At 54.4% G+C, this 21,814-nt stretch overlaps 5 protein-coding genes across 5 annotated transcripts; 3 read left to right on the top strand and 2 right to left on the bottom strand.

The window, feature by feature from the left end:
- Nucleotides 1-1,754: 1,754 nt before the first annotated feature.
- Nucleotides 1,755-4,553, top strand: N0V89_001261 (uncharacterized protein; the record flags this gene model as incomplete). The annotated part of the gene is made up of 3 exons (XM_056210074.1): nt 1,755-2,098; nt 2,154-2,829; nt 2,883-4,553. The coding sequence occupies 3 exons, from the start codon at nt 1,755-1,757 to the stop codon at nt 4,551-4,553; spliced, it is 2,691 nt and encodes an 896-aa protein (XP_056076896.1).
- Nucleotides 4,554-5,799: 1,246 nt separating this feature from the next.
- Nucleotides 5,800-8,408, top strand: FKH2 (transcription factor; the record flags this gene model as incomplete). Its single annotated transcript, XM_056210073.1, has 2 exons — nt 5,800-8,234; nt 8,285-8,408. 2 exons carry the CDS (start codon nt 5,800-5,802, stop codon nt 8,406-8,408), a joined length of 2,559 nt encoding a protein of 852 aa, XP_056076895.1.
- A 677-nt stretch (nt 8,409-9,085) lies between these two features.
- N0V89_001259 (uncharacterized protein) lies at nt 9,086-9,897 on the bottom strand (the record flags this gene model as incomplete). Its single annotated transcript, XM_056210072.1, has 3 exons — nt 9,086-9,256; nt 9,364-9,503; nt 9,870-9,897. The coding sequence occupies 3 exons, from the start codon at nt 9,895-9,897 to the stop codon at nt 9,086-9,088; spliced, it is 339 nt and encodes a 112-aa protein (XP_056076894.1).
- Nucleotides 9,898-10,516: 619 nt separating this feature from the next.
- On the top strand, nt 10,517-11,922 carry N0V89_001258 (uncharacterized protein; the record flags this gene model as incomplete). Its single annotated transcript, XM_056210071.1, has 3 exons — nt 10,517-10,824; nt 11,166-11,455; nt 11,618-11,922. The coding sequence occupies 3 exons, from the start codon at nt 10,517-10,519 to the stop codon at nt 11,920-11,922; spliced, it is 903 nt and encodes a 300-aa protein (XP_056076893.1).
- Nucleotides 11,923-14,574: 2,652 nt separating this feature from the next.
- MOT1 (TATA-binding protein-associated factor mot1) lies at nt 14,575-20,598 on the bottom strand (the record flags this gene model as incomplete). Its single annotated transcript, XM_056210070.1, has 4 exons — nt 14,575-14,896; nt 14,947-20,379; nt 20,500-20,532; nt 20,594-20,598. The coding sequence occupies 4 exons, from the start codon at nt 20,596-20,598 to the stop codon at nt 14,575-14,577; spliced, it is 5,793 nt and encodes a 1,930-aa protein (XP_056076892.1).
- Nucleotides 20,599-21,814: the final 1,216 nt, after the last annotated feature.

Genomic DNA, 21,814 nt, shown 5'->3' with positions numbered 1-21,814 from the left:
AGCGTTGGTTGCGAGCAAGTGGAGGTTATACCCAAGTAGAAGATACAGCAGAGAAATTCAAGGCTGGATAGTGCTGATACAGATCAGTCAATGAAGTCTGTGCATCTCCGCACGTGTTTTTTGAGTCATGAAAACCTAGGTCCCCAGAGCTGTAGAATGGTGTGCGTTATCGGTTTTGCACTGATCTGGATATAACTCGCATTGAGAAAAGGAAACACTTCTCTCTTAGAAGTGAATGAGCGTCGGTCTTTTCGTGGATTACCCTCAGTAGCAAGGGATACGGTGGCTGCGGGGGTTAGATGCATCGTGGTAGATCTCAGATATTGGCGAGGCTGGCGCAGGTATACCGTCTTCGTATGCGGTTACGCTAGCTTCCGTAGCAGCTTGGGCGCTTGACGTTAGCTAGATCTTGGTAAGATGGAGGTACCTCGGTACCCCGAGAGCAAACTTTCGAGAGGCCCCGCAGTAGACGGAAGAATGCATCGTATAGGTGTGGAGCCACGGTACTTGTAGTTGCATGCCGTGGTATGTTTGTTCCTTGGCGACGGTGTTGGCAACGTCATGCGAGCTGTGGTGTCCACAAGCCCCGTTCGAAGGGATGTAAGGTGTGCTGGAGTCGCAATTTCGAGGTGCGAAGTACACATATCGAAACAAAGCGAGGCTTTCCGCCGCTCTGTCGACGGGTCTTGGACTTGAGCTTGCGGTGCGGTGACGTGAGTGCTGTTGGTTCCACCTTCCCAATGCGCAGAATCCACTAGATGCACTGCGAAAGACGGCCAGTGATGGCTCGTTGCGCGTGCCAGGGTGGGAGCCCAAGGAAAAGCGCTGCCCGGCCCGCTCGTCAGCATCGAGTACAGCATCTAGCGCCTGCAGAGAGGGCCGACAGCGGGGAAGGTGACAGGTTGACAACCGCAGGGCTGGTAGGAGACTTTGTGACAATGAACCAGCAACCAGGCGTGGCGTAAGGAAGCGGCAGGCCTAGCAAAGCAGCTATGCGCGCCAATGCGGCGCCTCACGGTGAAGGCAACGCTGATGTACGACGTCAACCCCGCATCTCTTGATGTTCTGCACGCTATGCCTGATGGCGGCGCGCCATGTCGACGTCCGGGGAACGACGGATGGGGCTTTGCTCGGCAGCTGGGCGTTTTTGTGGGCGTTTCTGGGGGAGCAGCGCACGGCCGCAGGAAATGATGATGTGCCGCTGGGAGATGACGCAGGCGAACGTCTTGATCCCACGCCGGTAAGGGGAGGCAGACGAAGCCCAGCGACGGCACGGCATCATCGACGCAAGGACGCGGCAGAGATGGCTAACGCATTTGACGCATCCGCGGCGGCCGTTCAGCCGTTCAGCACCCGTGAGCGAAGCCTCGAGCGAGGTGTTGGCGGAGAAACAAGACTGGCCAAAGATCAGCAGGTGCCTGAGCGTGCAGCCATGGCCCGCCCAACCTACGACAGGGGTGTGTGCATCTTCCGGGGTCGAAGCTGGGGAGCTTGCGGAGCTGTGAATAAAAACCCAGGGCCGCTGTCCTCGCCGCTGCTTTTCTGCGAGCGCCCTCACATTATACCGTAGCCCTAGCTGTCGGTATCCTAATACACAATCTTCGCGCAGGGCCTGTCAAGTAAAGCTCCCACGTTCGAAGAGCATTCTTAGCCGTCATGGTGCACCGCGCGTGGCTTGCTCCATTCCTGCATGTGGCTTTCGCCCAAGCTCAGGTACGTCTACTCCCTTTACACACCACCACAATTTCACCTACATGAGAAAATCTGGGAGAAGCTGCACCCATGACGCCTGGTTTGGCGCATTTCTTCTTGTCGCTGTTTCCCTTTCTCAGAGTCACCAATGTCTGCTTTCCGCTCTTGTTGATGCACATGCGCTGACGGTAAACAAGTACTCCACCACGCCAATTGGCCCCAATGGCACCACGCCTGGTGACCTGAACAATGCCTACAGTCCTCCGTACTATCCTAGCCCGTGGGTAGACAGCTCAGCGGCTGGTTGGACCGACGCCGTTGCTAAAGCGCAAGCTTTCGTACGCCAGTTGACCCTGCTCGAGAAGGTCAACCTGACCACGGGCGTTGGCTGGGAAGGCGAGGCCTGGTAAGTAGATTCGATTCCTAAACGCCCATTTTCGGTCCATCGCTGATTTGCAAAGTGTCGGTAATACTGGAGCCGTTCCGCGTCTGGGCTTCCCAGGCTTCTGCGCCCAGGACAGCCCTCTAGGCGTTCGATTTGCCGACTATGTCTCCGCGTTTCCGGCTGGTGGCACCATCGCGGCCTCTTGGGACCGTGGCGAATTCTACCGCCGCGGGTATCAAATGGGTGTGGAGCACCGCGGCAAAGGCGTGGATGTCCAACTTGGTCCCGTTGTTGGCCCTCTCGGCCGCAACCCCAAGGGTGGACGTAATTGGGAAGGCTTCAGCCCTGACCCAATTCTCTCCGGAATTGCTGTCGCCGAGACCGTGAAGGGCATCCAAGATGCTGGTGTTATCGCTTGTACCAAGCACTACATCTTGAACGAGCAGGAACACTTCCGCTCGCCAGGCGACTTCGAGGACTTCGGTTTCGTGGATGCGGTCAGCTCCAATGTTGATGACAAGACTCTCCATGAATTGTACCTGTGGCCGTTCGCCGACGCAGTCCGTGCGGGTACTGGTAGTATCATGTGCTCCTACAACAAGGCGAACAACTCGCAGGTTTGCCAGAACTCGTACCTTCAGAATTATATTTTGAAGGGTGAGCTTGGTTTCCAAGGATTCATCATGTCAGATTGGGATGCGCAGCACTCTGGTGTAGCTTCCACACTTGCCGGTCTCGACATGACTATGCCTGTAAGTGCTACTATATGCTGATGGCCAGGACAATCACTGATTTGATATCGTAGGGTGACTCCGACTTCGACAGCGGCTTCTCCTTCTGGGGCCCCAACCTGACCCTCTCCATCATCAATGGAACAGTTCCGGAATGGCGCCTTGACGACGCAGCCACGCGCATCATGGCTGCTTACTACCTCGTTGGCCGCGATCGCCACGCTATTTCACCAAACTTCAACAGCTGGTCGCGCGATACCTACGGATACCAGCATGCCTTCGCCCAAGTAGGCTATGGTCTGATCAACCAGCACGTTGACGTACGGGCCGACCACTACAAGGCCATTCGCGTTGCATCGGCCAAGTCGACTGTCCTCTTGAAGAACAACGGCGCGCTCCCGCTCAAGGGCAACGAGAAGAACACGGTCGTCTTCGGTCAAGATGCTGGAGACAATCAATACGGCCCCAATGGCTGTGCTGACCGCGGTTGCGATAATGGTACGCTTGCTATGGGATGGGGATCTGGGACATCTGACTTCCCTTACCTCGTGACTCCCCTCGACGCTATTAAGAATGAGGTTGCCAGCAACGGTGGCATTCTACAGTCCGTCACTGACAACTACGCATGGACCCAGATCGTTGCGCTTGCCCAGCAGGCGAGCACTGCCATCGTTTTCGTAAATGCCGACTCGGGAGAGGGCTACATCACTGTCGATGGCAACATGGGCGACAGGAACAACCTCACCATTTGGCAAGGCGGCGAGACGCTTGTGCGTAACGTATCTGCGTACTGCAACAACACCATTGTAGTTATTCACTCTGTTGGTCCTGTTCTCGTCGACTCTTTCTCCAACAGCGAGAACGTCACTGCCATTCTCTGGGCTGGTCTTCCTGGTCAGGAGTCCGGCAACGCTATTGCTGATGTCCTTTACGGTCGCGTCAACCCAGGCGGCAAGTTACCATTCACTTTCGGCACAAATGCATCGGAATATGGCCCTGACCTCATTTATGAGCCCATCGCCGGTCATGACAGCCCTCAAGACAATTTCGAAGAGGGTGTGTTTATCGACTACCGCGCATTTGACCAGAAGAACATCACACCGGTGTACGAATTTGGATTCGGATTGTCATACACGACCTTCTCCTACTCCAACCTGAAGGTTAGCAAAGTCGCAGCTGGTGCTTACAGTCCAAACACGGGTCTCACTCAACCTGCACCAATCCTCGGTAACTCTAGCCACGATGCTTCTCAGTACCAGTGGCCGTCGAACTTGACCTACGTTAACAAGTACATCTACCCGTACCTCAACTCCACCAACCTGAAGGACGCATCCCACGACCCCGAGTACGGTCTCGACTACACCTACCCCGATGGCGCCACCGATGGCTCAGCTCAGCCCAAGATTGCCGCCGGCGGAGGTCCCGGAGGTAACCCACAACTGTGGGACGTTCTTTTCTCCGTGACCGCCACCATTACCAACAACGGCACCGTAGTTGGAGACGAGGTAGCCCAGCTGTACATTTCACTCGGTGGACCGTCCGACCCTGTCGTTGCGCTCCGCAACTTCGACCGCCTGAGCATCGCTCCCGGCAAGAGCGCGACTTTCTACGCGGACATCACGCGCCGCGACGTGTCCAACTGGGATACCATCAGCCAGAATTGGGTCATCAGCAATTACACCAAGACGGTGCACGTTGGCTCGTCGTCGCGGAAACTGCCGCTCAGCGCAAAGCTGTCTTTCTAGATGCCTAGATGATGATTGTTCATTGTTGTGTATTGTTTTGCTACGAACTGGATGAGATGAGCGGCTGCCCCATGAAACATAGCATGGGTATCAGATCTTAGCATAGCACATAATGGCAGAATTTTCAAATCTGTGATAGGGCCGTAGCCGGAGTTGTTACATGTCAATTGAAGTGAAGTTGTTTACTTCTTCCTGGATAGACGTTGTAGAGCGCGCGTGGCACGCGTCTAGCGCACGACTAATTTAGACGGAATGGTTCTGGTGTGCCCTGCAAATGCGGTGGTTGGAGTGATGTCATGTGGGTCGGATCGCGCACTGTGGGATTTTTGTTTACCTTGGGTAGCGTGCTGCATTGGAAAAAGTTTTCTTTACGTAGCTCGCACTTCTGCACGGAAGAACTTTGATCGTCATGGACAACAATAGATCTGTGACGCTGGGCTCGCTTCTCGCTTGCTGGTGGGCTTGCTGCGAACTGTGTGGGCCGCAGCGTGGGTGGGTGCATCGACTCCTCGCGTTGATGACGAAGCGCGCTTGTCTGAGAGCGTTTGCCTACAACAACAATGGGCGTCATCGTCGACAGCGAGCGATCGAAGCGAGTTTGTAGCAACGCCATGATGTTCAAGATCGACTGTAGAAGCGCGCTGCTCCTGTGTCTCGATTCTTGCAGACAGATGGACAGACTATCGTAGCAAATGGACGAGCAAGGCGAGGCATCTATAGACGCGCTTCAGGCGTCACGTGCGGCTGACCTGCCCGGCGCACGGTCAAGGCTAGAGGCATTGAGCCGCCATGTTCCTTTCTGCACGTCTTCGTGATCCTTGGATGGCTGAGACGTGTTGTCTTCCTCTGTGTCCACGATTCCCGCCGGCTGTACCGCCCAACTGTCTACCAAACGCAGCGCCGTTTCGTCGCGCATGGACGGAAAACAAACAAGACGACCCTGGGCCGAAGAACACGCGCCGCTTCCTCCACATCACCACTACTGAAGCGACAGCCAGCCTCCCGCTTCCCACAACGCAGCTGCTCCCGCTGCACATTTGCGCCTACGCACCGCGGAAGAGGCAGCCTTGACCGAACGCGACGGGCAGCGCATCCCGCTCGAGTCTGGGTGGGGCGAAAGAACCACTCGACGACACCCTCTGTTTAGATCGCCTTCTCCGCTCGCATTCTCACCCGCCCCGCGAGCGCACTCGGAACAAATACTCACGCAGCGCCATTTCCGCCTTGCAACCGCCGCCCACACACGATGCCGCCCTCAGCGACGAGGCGATCCGGCCTGCGCTCCCGCCGTGAGGCCGACGCACAGCACTCGGATGCAGACACGCCAGACTCGATCGCCACACCCTCCCGCAAGCGCAGGAAGGTGGGCAGCGCCCATGCCTCTCCCGCAAAGTTGAACGCCCAGTTTGTGACGCTGAACGGTGCCGATCAACCCGCGCCCGCGGATCTGGCACGTAACCGCAGAGCATCTGTCGGCAGCAACGACTCCAACGCAACCCTGCCCGAGGCGGACGCAGATGAGCCCGTAGACCCTATAGAGCGCCAGAATCACCTTATCAATCATCTGCGGATACCCGGTTATACCACCAACGCCTCGATTGACTTCGCCAATGATCTCCAGATGCGCAAGGCGATCGGCAACAATGTCGCGGCGTTTGCAAAGGTGGCAGCCCGCGACTGGTGCTTTTTCGCGCAGAAGACGCGCTTCATCATCGGCCGCGCAGACGCAGCGTCGCGCTCGCAGGCGCGTCCGACAGCCCCAAATGGACAGTATAGCGAGTTGAGCGAGCCGAATGTCTGGGGAGTGGACATTGATCTGGGTCCTGAACGACAAGTCTCTCGTGTTCACGCCGATATCGAATATGATGGCGATGACATGGTCTGGTACCTCACCTGCAACAGCCGTAACGGTCTTAAGCTGGACGACAGGAGCCTGACCAAAGGACAACGCGAACCGCTGCACTCGGGCATTTGCATACAGGTCATGGGCACGCAGATGCTTTTCCTCCTAGCTAACGGTGAGGATGTATTTCACCCGATGATCTGGCGCCAGACGATGAACAACCCGAATGCAGGCTTATCTGATGACGAAGATGGTCACCCTCCTTCTCGCACTGCACCGCCGCACGCTCATCCGAACGGACCAACACCCAAGCGCGAGCCATATGATCCATTTCCACCTACATCGTCACGCAGTAGAGGCGCCCATCCATACAGCAGTCAGTTGACGTCGACTCCTGGACGTCCAATACCTGGCACACCGGTTACTTTTTCTCGCAGTAAAGGCTCACCCTCGACTTACCCTCGTGGCATGATGCTTGATTCGACCGAGGACATCGATTACAGTCAGGACTCCGCGAAAGATATCAAGCCGCCTCACAGTTATGCCCAATTGATCGGCCAGGCCATACTACAAAGCGAAGAGCAGATGCTTACGCTCGCAAACATCTATGAGTACATCAAGGACCACTACGCTTTTTTTCGTAACACAAATAGCGGTTGGCAAAATTCGATCCGTCACAACCTGTCGCTAAACAAGTGCTTCGAGAAGGTTGCCCGCCGCACTGACGAGCCTGGAAAGGGCATGAAATGGAAGATCACCGACAGCGAGAAGGAAGATTTCATGAAGAAGCAGATGCTCAACCCACGCAAAGGCGGTGGGGCATTCCGAATGGACACGTCTGGACCAAGCTCACCTGCTATAGGCCAGTTCCGGGACCCGCGCGACCAACGGGAGAACCCCTTGCAAGCTTCGGAACGACTTCAGGGTGCTCTCGGACAGCAGGATGCTTTTCGCAGACAGGAAGCAGGAGGCCACATCAAGTCCCCGCCGCGCTCAACAACACCACCACTATCATCTGTCCCCATGGCTAACGAGTCCTACACCCCTGACCGTGGTCCCAGGGCAATAAACCAGCCGGGAATTCTCAAGCAATCTCCAAAATTCACCAGCGATCGCTTCGTGACACCCGCTAAACGACTCATCTATGGGGAGGATGAATCGCGCGGACCCGCTTTCGTCAAAGGTCCTGAAGACAGTCATCGAGGACTGGAGTCATCCCCGTCTGTGGACCCTGTCAAGCCCAACGTAAGTGGTCTACGTGGTGAGGCAGCCAACTCACCACCCACGCTATATTCGGACGTCACGGCCAACAATTCCAACGGAGGACAAGACTCATCTAGGATGAACCCGTTGGTCACGCCCCTTGTCACCCGCCATGCTCCGCGTCTTGCACCCCCTTCTACTGCTCAAGTACCAAGCCAGTACATGAACTTCTCCAGCCCGGCCCCATTCTGGAAATACATCGACCTGCCCAGCACCCCAGCAAAGCAGCCGCTGGATCTCAGCCCTATCAAACTGAGACCTAGCAACGAGAAGGACGGGGAGGACGAGGTGCCGCAGCCTAGCTCGCCACCGCTTATCCAGGATGAAGAGGAAGAGCGCAGTGGCGAGTCGGAAGAGAAGGACGCTGAAGAGAAAGCCGACGAGGATGAGGACGCACCACCAGATAGCCCAAGCCGTACCGTGTCGCGTCCCGTGAGCCGCCGTGAGCCCCCCTCCCAACGCTCCCGTTCGAACTCCAATGTCAATAGCTTCGATGCTAAGCCTGGTATGGTGCGAGGTGCTAGCCTGGGTTCTTTCGAGGAGGAGCCCGAGGAGGAGGGATTCGATCTGTCTAAGTAAGTAACGGTTGCTTGCGTTGAGCGGAATGTAGTCTAACGGTCAGAAGGGGCTTCCAGAAGATCGGCTCATTCCACAGGAGCATTGCGCAAGCGCACGGCGTCGTGGGCCCGCGCTCTTCGCAAAGCCAGGAACCGGTCTCTGCCAGGACGAGTGTCACAACGAACATGTAGGACGTGGGTCGTCGTTACACACCTGGTCTCACGATCGTGCCTTGCACATCTGGATATGAAGTCCCGCCTCGCACGCTTACACATTCTTATGAGATTTACAACCCCAGGCTCTTCGCTAGTATGGACGAAATGGAGGAGTATTGAGTTCATGCGCGGTCTGCTCGGAACGTTTCAAGATCTTCGTGTTGGTTACGTTTCCGAACGAAGCGTGTCATGCATGAGAGTAGAGGAAGAAAGGACACAAACTTCGTGTTACTATTACAGCATGCATTTGTTTGATGGGTATGGCGTTTATCTGGTGGCTTCGGATACGATGTTATGAGTTCTCTTCTACGACTATGAGGCAGAGTTAAGGGTTTTTGTTTGATATGTGGGTTTGGGTGGCTATGTCTTTTTTTTCGGCGAGGAGCTCGTCAGGGTGTTATAAGACTGTATGTGTACGAGGAATGAATGCATGGCTACTTTCAACTCCACATATTCTACCCCTGCGTGAGGTGGGACACTCTTGTGAGATCTGCACGGGAGGTCGACGTGCGTGAGACATCACATATCAGACAAACGCAAACGCAGCACACCACGATTTTGTTCTTCACTCACTCTCTTATTCCTATTGACAGCCTATCCTACTCTCCTTTCCTTACCGCGTGATATCATACCCACTTCTCTCCCTCAAGACACTAGTTTATCTCCTTGTGCGGGAACCACTTGCTCGCCTTGAGGTTCTTCTCCTCGAGCGGCGCATCCAGCACGCCCAGTCGCCGTATCTCTCCCGCCGAGGGCGCATCGTCGCGCTTGATGTTGGCTTCGGCTTTGCGGTAGGCGGCTTGGAGGGCGAGGGTGCGTGCAGCCTATGCGAATCACATCAGCATCGTTTCTCGCTATGAGTAACTTGGTACGACGACGAATGAAGTGGGGAATTGGATGGATGGATCTGGGGTCCATAGGGAGAACGAACCTCCTTCTTGTGGTGCAGACACTCGTAGTAGTCTTCGAGCACGGGCTGGCACTTTATCTTGCCAGCGTCGCTGTCGGGAGATGTGTTTGTGACGTAGCAGGCGAGGACTTCTTGCCAGAAGGGGAAGCAGCGGGAAGGGCCTGCGGAATGTCAGTATGAACATCTTCGTCGCGCTAAAAGGTTCGAGGGTTCGGTGAGCGCGGAGGGAGAGCATGAGCGGCGAGGAGAGGAGCGAAGCTTTGAGGCAGCGGATGCGGAGCGGAACCGAGGCGTAGTGTTCGACGGTGCGCGGTAGGCGAGAGAATATGCGAATACAAATGTGCGTAGAAGTGTCTATTGATGTTGCGCGTTCGATCGTGTGGTGCTCCAAAGCTTCGTAGCCGTGGTTGTGGTCGTCGTTGTCGCTGGTGGTCGCATCCTCTTCGCCCGCCATTGCCGCCGCTCCGGCACTCGTAGCTCCTCCTCGTGCTCGTCCAGATGCGATTGATATGCATGAGAATACGTACCGCCGGCCAAGCCGTATCCAGAAGCCATAGTCGCGGTATAAGTGGGGGGTCTTGCTGTTCGGAGGTAGCTTTGCGAGACCTGAGGTTGAGCTAGCTCGCATGACTAAGCCATCGATGGCCGAACTTCATCTCTTGGCGGTCATCGCAACAGCACCATCCTGATAGGGCAACGAGCATGCGGGAAGAGCTAGATCAGGCGTGAGAGGCTTGGAGCGATGCCCAAGTCCTCTCAATAGCTGACTTACCCGTCTGCATCTCTGCGGCGTAGACTAGATGCTGCGCCTGTTCGCCCGAACGCATGCACACCGCCTCAGCTGCTAACGAATCTGGTGTGGTGTCTCTACATCTCCGTTTGAAATGGCGGAATGCCAGTGGATGTATGCTGGCTTGGGCACGATTTGCCCATATCATACGGTAAGCTGGTGCGGGGCCAAAAGTCTGTAGATAAAAAGGCAGGCTTTCGCCCGTCCAGCATCGATTACCTAGGTACCATAGGTATTGTTGTAATTCGATTCACCATCGACTGTGTGTTCGACACCGCTCCTGATACAACGCAAAATCACCCCTATTCAGGTAGAGCCTTTCCTATGCATGACAGGATCAGTATTGATGTACTACAGCCGCACTCACCCAGCTTTCCAGCAGCCATGGCGCCACCAGGACCTCCCACCATACGCACGGCCTTCCTTTCTGTCAAGCCTTTTGAACCCGTTATGGTGTTTGACACCCAAGATCAAGCATTTTGGTTCCAGGACAAGGTCCGTCAAGGCCGTGTGCTGCTCGATCACAGCCAGAAATGGGTGTATCTGCCGATGCCGGAGGGCCTGCTCAGAGTGCGGACGGCAAAGGATGGGGATATCGCGTTTGATTTTGATACTCCTGCACATGCGGGCTTGTTCAACCAGAGTATTAAGGGACTCGGTAGAGTGTTCCAGAGGACCGCAGACAAGCCAAAGTGGGATTGCACGTTGTACATTGGGAAGTCTTTGAAGTGAAGAGCATCAGACGAGTCAGAGGACGTTGAGGTCAGACAGGATTGCTTGCCGAAAGAAGAATCCGTGTTTGCATGGACGGTGAGCAGATGTCACGCTTTGGAAAGGTACGGGTTACCTAGCAAGTCCACGATTCACCTCGTCACCATGGTGATGACAGCGCGCGCCTTCTAGAAAAGGCTTTCTCAAATTCAACCTCGCTCATACCTACTCTACCTTACACTACGCTCCCGCACGTGCCGCGTTCCTGTCTCGTCTCTACGTATATAAGAACTTGCACTGACTCAACAACTATGTCTCACAGATCCGTTTCTCCCTTTTCTCCCGCCCTCGTCAACCCCAACAGCAACCCTACTACTCCGCACGTGGGCGTGAACCACATCCAACCCCAGATCGACGACATCGACCCCGACAACGAGTACCTCAATAACCTCCGTAGCCCATTCGCGCACGTCAGCAGCATGAGCGACCCTTTCCCGCAGCAGAGTCGCCGTCACGTTCCCTTCACCGTCGCCTCCGCCCTCGGCCGCACCGACTACAAGGAAGAGTGGGAGCCCAAGGAGCGCCGCTCAGACGCGTACCTCGCGGTGCAAGGTGAGTAGTGTCATCTCTACTCAGTTACAGTATCACTATACGTGTTACCCCAGAACAGACTATACCAGGGATCAAAAAGCTCACTGTCCGGACGTTTTGGCCCTTTCTATAGCCAATTTGTGGTAACTCAGCACACTCAAGCTTCTGGCTGACTTTCCGCAGTGCAAATCCTTGACTATCTCAACACCCGCGCCGCCGACGAGCTCACCCCCGGCCAAGCGCACTTCTTCACCGAGAACGCAGGTACCAAGCCCCACGGCCCAAGCACAAAGCAAGCCGTCGAGCTATGCTACTTCATGCGCAGCCATGGCTTCGACACGTACGTGAAGCTGGATTCGCGCGACAAGAAGATCCGCCTCTATGTTGCGAATCGCGACACTTGTGACCGTAGTCGAGACAGTTTGTACTGGGTATGTAATACGTGCTTGAAGGCGAACGAAGAAGACTTGCTGAATGAAGTGTTCTAGGAGCAAGACTTGAAGACTGGAGAGTCTGTGCCGATGTCGGGTTTGGCGCGTGGAGCTAGAGGGGGAAGGAGGGGCGCGCTGGCAAACATCTTTGAGGGTGTGCGGACTGGCTGGCAGTAGAGTGATGCGAGGAGACTGCGTGGTGTTTTGGTGTTTGAGCTTGCGGGCGTTATGGATGATACCCTGGGTATGTAAGTTTTGGGTTTGAGGCCTTGTTCTGGCGGCGTAAAGGGGTGTGAGTTCCCGCAGGATGAGTATTGCCGGAATGCTCAGTATGGGCAAGCTTTTGAACCTGCGATGTCGATGTGTAAATTTAATTTGATGTAAGAGGTATTGTGTTACCCCAGGCTACGATTTCTATCAATAGCAGCACGTGCAACAGACTTCCCATCTAATCACAACAGACCCGCCAACATAAATACAGTTCTCCTGTCCCGCTGCTTCTGCCTCTTTCTCACCCTTCGCACCGACTTCACGGTTTCTGGAATGTGCCATTTGTGTCTAAATATGTTCTCTGGGTCGCATTCAAAAATGGGTCATCAAGGTTTTGATGGCCCTCTGTGTTCCGAAAGTCTCACATGTTTCCGTCATGTTTTTCCACTGCGTGGCTCCAAAATTACACATCTGGAAGGTTCATGTCTCTCTTCTGCGTTCTTCCAAAGACAGAGCACTAGTGAGCATGGCGCTCTCATGTTTTCTGGGCAACAAAAGTTCTGGCAATAAGCTGGCACGGGGTCCATCTCCATGGGAACAAAAGTTCCACAGTAAGGTACATTTAATCGATGCCTGACCCCTTCCACAGCCCACAGAGGCCATAATAACGTTGGTGGTGGGGTCAAAGAAAGTCGTGACCGCGCTTATGGCCTGTCACCAAAAACCCAGTCCACATGCCCTTGTGAAGTGTGTTGTGTAGCTTATCCCCACTATCATCGGGGTAAGCGGCACGTATTATTTCCACGATAACCAAGAAACCTTGATACAAGAACACATGAACTTTGCCTTCTCCGGAGTCCAGGAAAGGGTCGCTTGGAGGGATGGTGCAGATGTCCCGTGAAATATGGAAGTTGGACTTGCTGGAGAATCTTGGATTTTGGAGGACGCTCAAATCCGTTTTGAGATAGAAGATGTTCTTGATGGAATTGCCTCTAAGCGTTTTCTGATGACCGGCATGTCGTGAGCCAGCTCATTAAAGAAAAACAATCTTGACAGGAGAGAATATGTGCATTGCTGATGGTAAAGAATAGCTCCATCAAGGTCGTTGAAGGCTATGCGACATCAAGTGGCTTGGAGGGTTGAGCATGACTGCCTTGATTTCAACATTTACCACAAGCCCGGATTGATCAAGCAGCCAAATACAACATGATCGGGCAAATGGGCTAGAATCATAGAAGAACAATTTGGATATGCTGGGATAAACTCGAGAAAAGCCTCCAAACACCTTTAGGGCAATTTTGCTCTATCTTTTTGAACCAAAACCCCTGAACACTCCCTAGAAGCTTCATTCGGCAGCTTGAACAACCCTAGGGTATTGTGCACACTACACCCTTTTTCTGTCCAACCCAACAAACCGTTCATGTCTCCCTCGCGTATGCCTTGCGTTTCTCCTCTGGCATTATTGTAAAATCTAATTTTGGCGAAGTGTATGCATCACGTGGATCGCCACGCATGAGAGATACAGTGCCGATAAGTTTGCACGCACTAAGACGTTCAAAAAGGGGCCTAGTATCGTCGGGTGATAAGGCAGGTCAAACAGCTTATGCAGACTTAGCTCGAGCTCTGTACCTTCCGCGCACATGATAGACCAAAACCCAAGCCCGAGAGATTTGCCGTGATGCAGACGACTTTATATATGCAAATAAAGGCAAATAGAACCTCAGTCACGAGGTTTTGTGTCGAAATGAGCTAGAGCAGTATTCCTTGACTTGACGAGTGCCCGGTCGCTTGGAATTTGCTCGGAATTTGCTCGGAGAGAAAGAGTCTGTCTCAACGGAGCAAACGTCTGTGCTACTGCTATCATCGTTTGCGAAAAGAATGAGCCACTTCCCACAGTACTGGAACAGCGTTTAGGGCGAGTATATATGAATTATTAATTGTATTAACGTAATGGAAGCACATGACACGGCCTACCTTGTCCAAGATAGAAGCGCGTGGCCGCATCGAGGACAACGTATATATCAGCATAAAGTCATGTGCTTGCCGGAGTAAAACGGCGCAAGTATGGGAAACCAACCGTGCTACCCAGACTTCAACACGGCAGGTGTAGTGCCAATATAGCTAGAAACTTTTTCCGCAACGGATCTGTAGACAATGCATTCGTAAAACCAAGATACGACACGAACACGAGCTCGTCGATTCTTCGCACATCCGATGTGCAAATAAGTCTCTAACTACCTAATACAGCCTTACCCACCAACCACACTTCCGTGGCTCGTAGGCGAGAAAAGGAGAAAACAATTCCTCCAGCGCCATGCTAAAACTAGATAGTGCCCGTAAATATACAAAACAAGTAACCACACCGTACCGATGAGGTGTTCCAACGCCAAAAACTTATTCCTAGAGTGCCATTGTTGTGCTGATGACGGTGGAGTCCTTCCACCCTCGAACCAAATGCATGGCGCCATCTTACAGCTCAACACCTTCCAAGCGAAGGTCTCAGTTCTTCATCTTGCCTAAGAAGCCCTCCAAATCGAACTCTTCCTCGTACTGGCTTTCATCCCACAGCTCGCCAATCTCATCGAGGAAGCCCTTCTTGCCCTTCTCCCTAAGATTTCCTTCCGCATCGACTGCGTCGTTTTCTGAGATACCCGTGCCGCCATCCTTGTCGTTGGACGGCGGCGGCGGCAACGCAGAGGGATCTGCTGAATCGGCGGATACATTGAACAGGTCGAGGATCTGGTCTGTTTGCATGGAGCCAAGGCCGGCGTTTTGTTGGTTGACGACGGTGGAGGCGACGTCGATCTTGAAGCGTTGGAGACTGGTTGTAGTTAGTATGTGTGACATAAGGGGCGAAATGGAGACACGTACTTGAGAATCTTTTCCTCCAGAGTACCGCGCGTGATAATGCGGTACACGTTGACGACCTTCTTCTGACCGATACGATGCGCGCGGTCCATGGCCTGAATATCCTTCTGCGGGTTCCAGTCGTGCTCGACGAATATGACTGTATCAGCTCCAGTCAAATTAAGACCGAGACCACCAACGCTAGTGGTGAGGAGTAGGACGTCGTATGAGGGATCGGAGTTGAACTTGTTGACGATGTCTTGACGCTTGGTAGCATCAACGCTACCATCGAGACGCATGAACTGCACGGAAGGTAAGCACTTCTGCAGGACCTGTGTCTGGACCGCATCGAGCATCTCCTTCATTTGGCAAAAGACGAGGGCACGATGCTGTGAGACGGCTTCAGGAAGGTCACCGTTGGTAGTGATGCCCTTCTCCTTCTCCACATCTGCAGCTCCGATACCGCAATCGACCAACAAATCCTTCAGGGCACCAAGTTTGGGAGCATGCGCGATATCTTCTATCGAGGTATTGTTCTTCTTCAGATAGGCTTGAGTAGCATCGTACTGCTTGTGGTTTGGCTTGATCACCATCGAAGGGCCGTTGCAAAGCTTTCTCATGTATTGCAGCGCTTGGAAGATGTGCTGTTTGCTGTCGCGGTCGGCATTGCCAGCCTTTGCCTGGATCTCCTTGCTTTCCTTTTTCGTAAACTCATCGAAGAGCTTGCGTTGCAGGTCAGAGAGATCGCAGTAGTAATTCTGTAGGATCTTCGGTGGGAGGTCGTCGAGCACCTCTTCCTTGAGGCGACGCAACAAGAAGGGTAGGACCTGCTTGTGGAGGGCTTCGATGGCGAGAGCACCACGCTCCTGCTCCTTCGAAGAGGACTTGGCAAAGCGCGATGCCGCAATAGGTTTGGCGAATCGCTCCTGGAAGACCTTCTCGGAACCAAGGAAGCCAGGCATAAGGAAGTCAAACAGCGACCACAACTCGAGCACATTGTTCTGAATAGGCGTACCGGAGAGAATGAGACGATGATTAGACTGGAAATTCTTGACAGCCTGGCTAGTCTTCGACTTGGCATTCTTGATGAGATGACCTTCGTCGAGAACGACATAGTTCCAGCTGAACGGCTTCAAGACGTCGTTGTCGTTGCGACAAATATCGTACGAGGTGATGACAATGTCAACCTTGTCGAGCTGATCCCTGTGCTGGCCTCGAATGGCAGGTGATCCCACATACGCTACGCATGAAAGGAACGGCGCATACTGTCGGATCTCTTGCTGCCAGTGTCCAGAAAGTGTAGGCGGGCAGACGATAAGTGTAGGCACGCGGCGGAAGTTGGGGTCCTGCGTCTTCGCGAATTCTTCGGCGCGCAAGTGATGGTCAGAGGCAACCATACAGAGAGTTTGTAAAGTCTTTCCGAGACCCATATCGTCGCAAAGGATGCCATGGAGGTTGTATCTGTTGAGGAAAGCCAACCAGTTGACGCCGTCTTGTTGGTAGGAACGAAGTGTGGCTTTGATGCCGACTGGAATCTCGAAAGGCTCGACTTTCTTTGCGTCCAGCATTTGGGCAACGAATTTCCGCTCTTTATCCCTTCCTTGCAGCAACGTCTCTGGAAGCCCTGGCGGGTCGGGTATACCTGCTTCAAGCGGAACCAGTTTGACGAGAGTGGCGAAGCTGGTTGTCGCGAGGAGACGAACATCGTTGTCGGAGTCGCTCATCCTACCGAGGACTGGGGTGATCAAGAAGATCACGTATGGGAGAATGCTGTCTTCCATGACGTGAATGAGATGGTACACGCACTCGATCGCACCTTGCCGAGCATGCAGGTGATCGGATCTGCTAATGGATGGAAGGACACTCTCGACAAGCATCGTAATCCCTTCGACAGACATGACACTGCAGATCGTTGCAAAGCACTTGGCCGCAACGTAACGTAGAACGTAAAGTCGTGACTGTATAGCCTTAGCGACGAGCGGAAGGAGATCCTTGATGAACTGATGGACATCGGGGTGAAAGCTTCCGACCAGTGCGCGCAGCGTCGAGAAGGCGTCGACAACCTCTTGTCCGAACACACCATCTTCGTCTTCGATCTCTGATGGGAGTGCATCTTCGGTGAATGCTTTTCGGATGGGTTTCTCAATCAAGTCCTTCAGAATCGGGACCTTTGCGAAGATTTGGGCGCCAAAGTTTTGCACAACTTGCTCCAGACCCTCGCGAGCACCGCGCTTAGTAATGCGAGCGGCTCTTGATTCTTCCGCGAACTTGGCGGCATCAGGATGATCACGAATATCTTCGTCCTTTTTGAGAGTGAGAATGCCATCCTCAATGCTTGCGTGCGCGGGGAATTCGGGTGTCTCCGCGGTTTCCATGCAATAGAACTTGACGAGGTTGCCGACGACCTTCTTGACAACACCTGTCTTGTTCTTGTCGACAAGATGAACGATGAACCCTGCCACAGCGCGAGCCGAGCGTTTCTGGAGTTCCACGTTCTCTTCCTTCTTGATGCTGTCCATCATGGCCTTGATCGCAGGGGAAGGCTTTCCTGGAGGAGATTTGAGGGACACGAGCGCTCCAGCGGCGGCAGCCTTGATTCGAACGTCGCGCTCCTCCTTGATATCCCTGGCTTCACGCAAGGTGGTTTCCACTTCTGCTTTCGTGGTCTCCAAGTTGGCGAGAGCCATCATACGCGCTGCCGGGGTCATGGCCTTTTTCAACTTCTCGTAGGAAACACTCAGAATCTTCTCAGCATCCGCCACGGAGAACGCGTATTGACTCGCCTCGGGTTGACCTTGGACGACTATTGCGATGTTGGGGAGATTTTGCACGTGGTGGTCGCGGAAGACGTTCAGCAAAGCGGTGCATTGCGTTCGAACAATTTGCAACTTCGGAACGAGGTCCTCGTATGCGGTGGGCCTCTCACCCTCTACGATGTCTGAGAGCGGTTTGACGAAGGCTTCCGCGAGCTCGTCCTTAGCCGAAAGCGATTGGCCGAACTCCTCCATGATCATCGCTGCTATTAGCTGGGTCGTAGAGTTTGTAGAGGTGAGGGGAGGGATCAACGTGGTTTTGAAGGTCTGTAATCTTGAATCCTCCGGCCATGTTGCGATCGCTTTTCCAAGGGCTTGTGCGGCAGAAATTCTTGAGCGGATCATGACTTCAGAGCCAACGAGCTCCAAATCACCGTTGACCATGGGGCCATCGACGTTGTGGGAAGAGGTACTAGCTGACGCCGGTGTCTCCTCTCTACTGACACGAGACTGTTTCCGCTTCTTGATTGCACGCTCGCCGTTTTGTGGCGGCGTCGAGCGTCGGGAGACTTGCTGGTTTGCAGGAGGGCCAAAGGCTTGACCGGACGGCTTGATGAGCAGAGACTGATCCATGTGTATCGGGTGGCGAGGTACACCAATAGGTGTCAATGAGAGAGGAACGATAGATCCAAGGATGGGGCCAAGATGCAATGGCAGCTCCGCACTTCCAAGTACATCGAGAAGCGAATTCCAGAGCTGCATGGATAATCGCAGTACACCCTCGTTCCTCTCCAGAAGTATGTTCTGGAATACCAATTGAAGGGCTTTGCTGTCAATCCAACCATCCTTTCCTGCGTCTTGAATGTCGAGGAAAGTGCTTAACGCACGGAGGACTGCAGCACGTACACTGGTGATGGTGTGCCGAAGGAAGGGGAACAGACGTGGCACCAGCTCATGGAAAGACTGAGATTCATCCATCTGAGCGTTGGCCTGCATCGCTTCCAAGACCTTGGGGAAGCTGCATAGCTTCGCCAAGAGGTCCATAATGAACCCAGTACTGGCACTGAGATCATCTGTCAGACTGGACAAACACGCCCAGACTTCATTGATGAGTTCCTTTAGTCTGTCAGGTCGCATCTCGACAAATTCCTTGGCAACAGGAATCAGTGTCGCGGCGCTGATGGCACGAACGTCATCGTCAGAGTCGCCCAAGCCCTTGATAACAGCGTTGAGCACTCCGTCCATAAGGGTGTCGTCTTGAAGAAGAAGGTCGCTTCTCACGGCGACCAAGTACCGCAAACCCATCATACCGCCTTGTGATATCTGCCATAGAGCATGTGTGGGGGCGTCCTCCGGTGAAATGAGGCGATTAAGAACGTGGAATGTGGCGAGGACGTTTTCTTGTGAGAGGTGTTGGAGTAACGCACCAAGCGCTTGTCCAGTAGTTTCACGAACGGGTGCGACGGCATTGTCGCCCGTGTAATCGGCAAACCTGTCGAGCATGAACACACAACAGAAGCGACATGCGAGATCGTTGAGCCATCTTTGATTGAGCTGATCGTTTTGCGAGCGAGTCTTGCCCTTCAACCGCCCGGCACCAGCGCCATGCACACGGAGTATCTCTCGAAGACCCATGGCAGCACCATGCCGTACTTCCCAAGCATGGTCAAACAACTCTACACTGAGGTATTCGCAGACACGCTCGAATGGCCACTCCAGCCCTTGCTCTTCTGCTTCCGTCTGGAACGATGACTTATCAGGTACCGGTTCGCCCTTGAATTCTTTCACGAACTTCTGGTCGTCCTCGGCACCATTCCGTTCCAGAGAAAAGTAATCGTCTGTGCCCGTGGCGTCAGCGTCTTCTTTTGGTTCCTGCTTGACGGCATGGGGATGTGCACTGGCTGGCGTCTGGGGTATGTCGTGTGAGCTCTTGCGGTGGGCAGATCCAAAGTCGACGATTTGTACTTTGTTCGCTTGCTTCGAGATGTCTTTCTTCGCTTTGCGCTTCAGTGCGTTAAGTTGACGCTTGCTAAGCCCGGACTGATCGCCGCTCGGGGTGCCGGGCGGTGGAGGAGAGAGGGCCGATGCAGAAGCCATGCTATCTGATCGCTGCACTGAAGTATCTATGCGATGCGGTGCTGGGGTGCGCACAGCTGGGGTTTGTGCTGGAAGGTCATGCTCAGTAACAAGTTCTTCCTCCATGTATTCACCTGCGAGACCAAGTCGTTGGGATAGGGTCTTCTTCTGATGTGCGAGCCGTGAAGCAGGATCCATGCCGGCGAGTTTGTAGTCGTATTCTTTGCCAGCGCTGCCGAGAAGCTGCTTGCCGTACCTCAGTATGGAGCCCATGTCCATGGTCCGAAGATCGAGAAGGTCTTCGTCGAGCGAGTCGCTCTCTGCACCATTCTCCTCCTTTTTGATGGTGCCATTGCTGCCCTCCTCCTTGACGTGGCCGTTGGACTCGGATTTGACCTCGGCCTTGATGGGCTCATCCTCGGCGTTTGGGTCGAACTTTTCCGCGTTGGCGATGATGCCTCCTACGGCCCTGGCAGCAGCGACCCTGGTCTCCCAGCTCTTGGACCGCAGGTACGGAATGACGCGTGTAAGTAAATTGAATAAATCTTCCGGATGCTGCTTCTGGACATCGGCTAGCTGGTCTGCAGCCGTGTTCCGGATCAATGGAGTGCTGCCGGTCTCGAGGAGTCTGGCCGGGCGTCAGTCAAGAGGATGCAGGAGCAACAGCAAGCGAAGGAAGGCGCGACATGGCATGGAAGCAAGCGACTTGTATTTGCAGCGAAGAGGGAAGTAGGTGAAGGGTACTCACGTGACAAGCCTGTCGAGCCGGCTGTGCGAGCCACTGTGCATTGTTAGCGGGCACTCTTGCCATAGGTTGCAGACGCATGCTGGAGTCGACGTACCTCATTCTGGCTGCGCTGGGCGGACGCACGGGCGGGGAGTATTATAAATTACGAGGGCCAGTCAGGGCGCCATGGGGGCACTGGGGGTGGGGCAGGGTGCTGTTGAGTGTTGCAGGTCACGTGGGTGTGCGCGGGCCGGGGGAAAATTGGCGCGGACGAGCTCTTCAGGTTGGAGGGGAACCGACGCCTATGTACGAGTTCAATAAATACGGTATCGCACCGCCTTAGCGGTTCGACCGCGCACGGGCCACTCCCAGCACGGCCGTTTCAGGGAACAGATTCAGTTTTTCGCACGCCGTCTGCATCGCGGCCTCGCTTCTCTGCATCAATTTCGTCGCGGGCCCTCGGTCGCGTACCTGCAAGATGCTGCTGGCCACCCTTGCCGCTTCGCACTTTCCTCGTGCGCCGCCTCGCGCCTGCTTCTCGAGACTGGACAGGTAATCACCACGCGCACGCTAACCGCAAATCATCAGAGCTTGGGGCACGCCTTCCCGCTTCTCGTCGCGCTCTACTCGGACGCGACAGAGTCCACCTGCGTCTCCGTCATCAGTTTTGTGCTGCCTATTCGCAGCATCCGGTGAGCACCCACGTCGAGCACCCACGTCGCGTCGCGCTGGAGACTGCAGCAAATCGTAGGCGGGCAACCCCGGATCATCTACGCGAGATCCAGGCACCCATGGTGATGCGCGCCCCCATCAGATGTCGACACCTGATTCTCTGCTGCAGTGCTCTGCCATCGCGACCAGCTGCAGAACGCGTCGGTGTTGGTGCCGGGACGACGCGCAATGCAGCAGCCGGCGATTCGACGTGTCCTGCGTGGAAACCCGCGGCGTCAAACGTCGGCCTGCGCAGATCCTCCCAGCCTTTGGCAGCCCCGGCACCGAATCCGCCGTTGATCTACTGCGTGCGGCTGACCGCTAGCGCATCGTGTCCACCTCCACCTCTTCTCTTCTACTTTCTACTTGCCTTTGACGTCCCTTCATCAGCCCTATTTGTACTGCAACATCCTTCCAGCCGCAATGTTCCGCCCAAGACGGGGTTTTCCATGATTGCACACGAAGAGTTTTCTGCCCCTGATAGCCCTGAGTAGCTCGCGTGCGGCACGCCGCGGAAGAGTCGCGGGAAGGTGCATGCTCTTTAAATTCAGATGCTGTCCAGCCTGGAGCTATCCATCACACCCCAGGGCTGACGCTAACGTCTTGATTGGTTGATATGTGCGGG

Source organism: Didymosphaeria variabile (genome assembly GCF_027946475.1).
Source record: "Didymosphaeria variabile strain IMI 356815 chromosome Unknown scaffold_1, whole genome shotgun sequence".
NCBI lineage: Eukaryota > Fungi > Ascomycota > Dothideomycetes > Pleosporales > Didymosphaeriaceae > Didymosphaeria > Didymosphaeria variabile.
The sequence above is the reverse complement of the archived record's forward strand: the minus strand, read 5'-3'. Positions and strand labels throughout refer to the sequence as shown.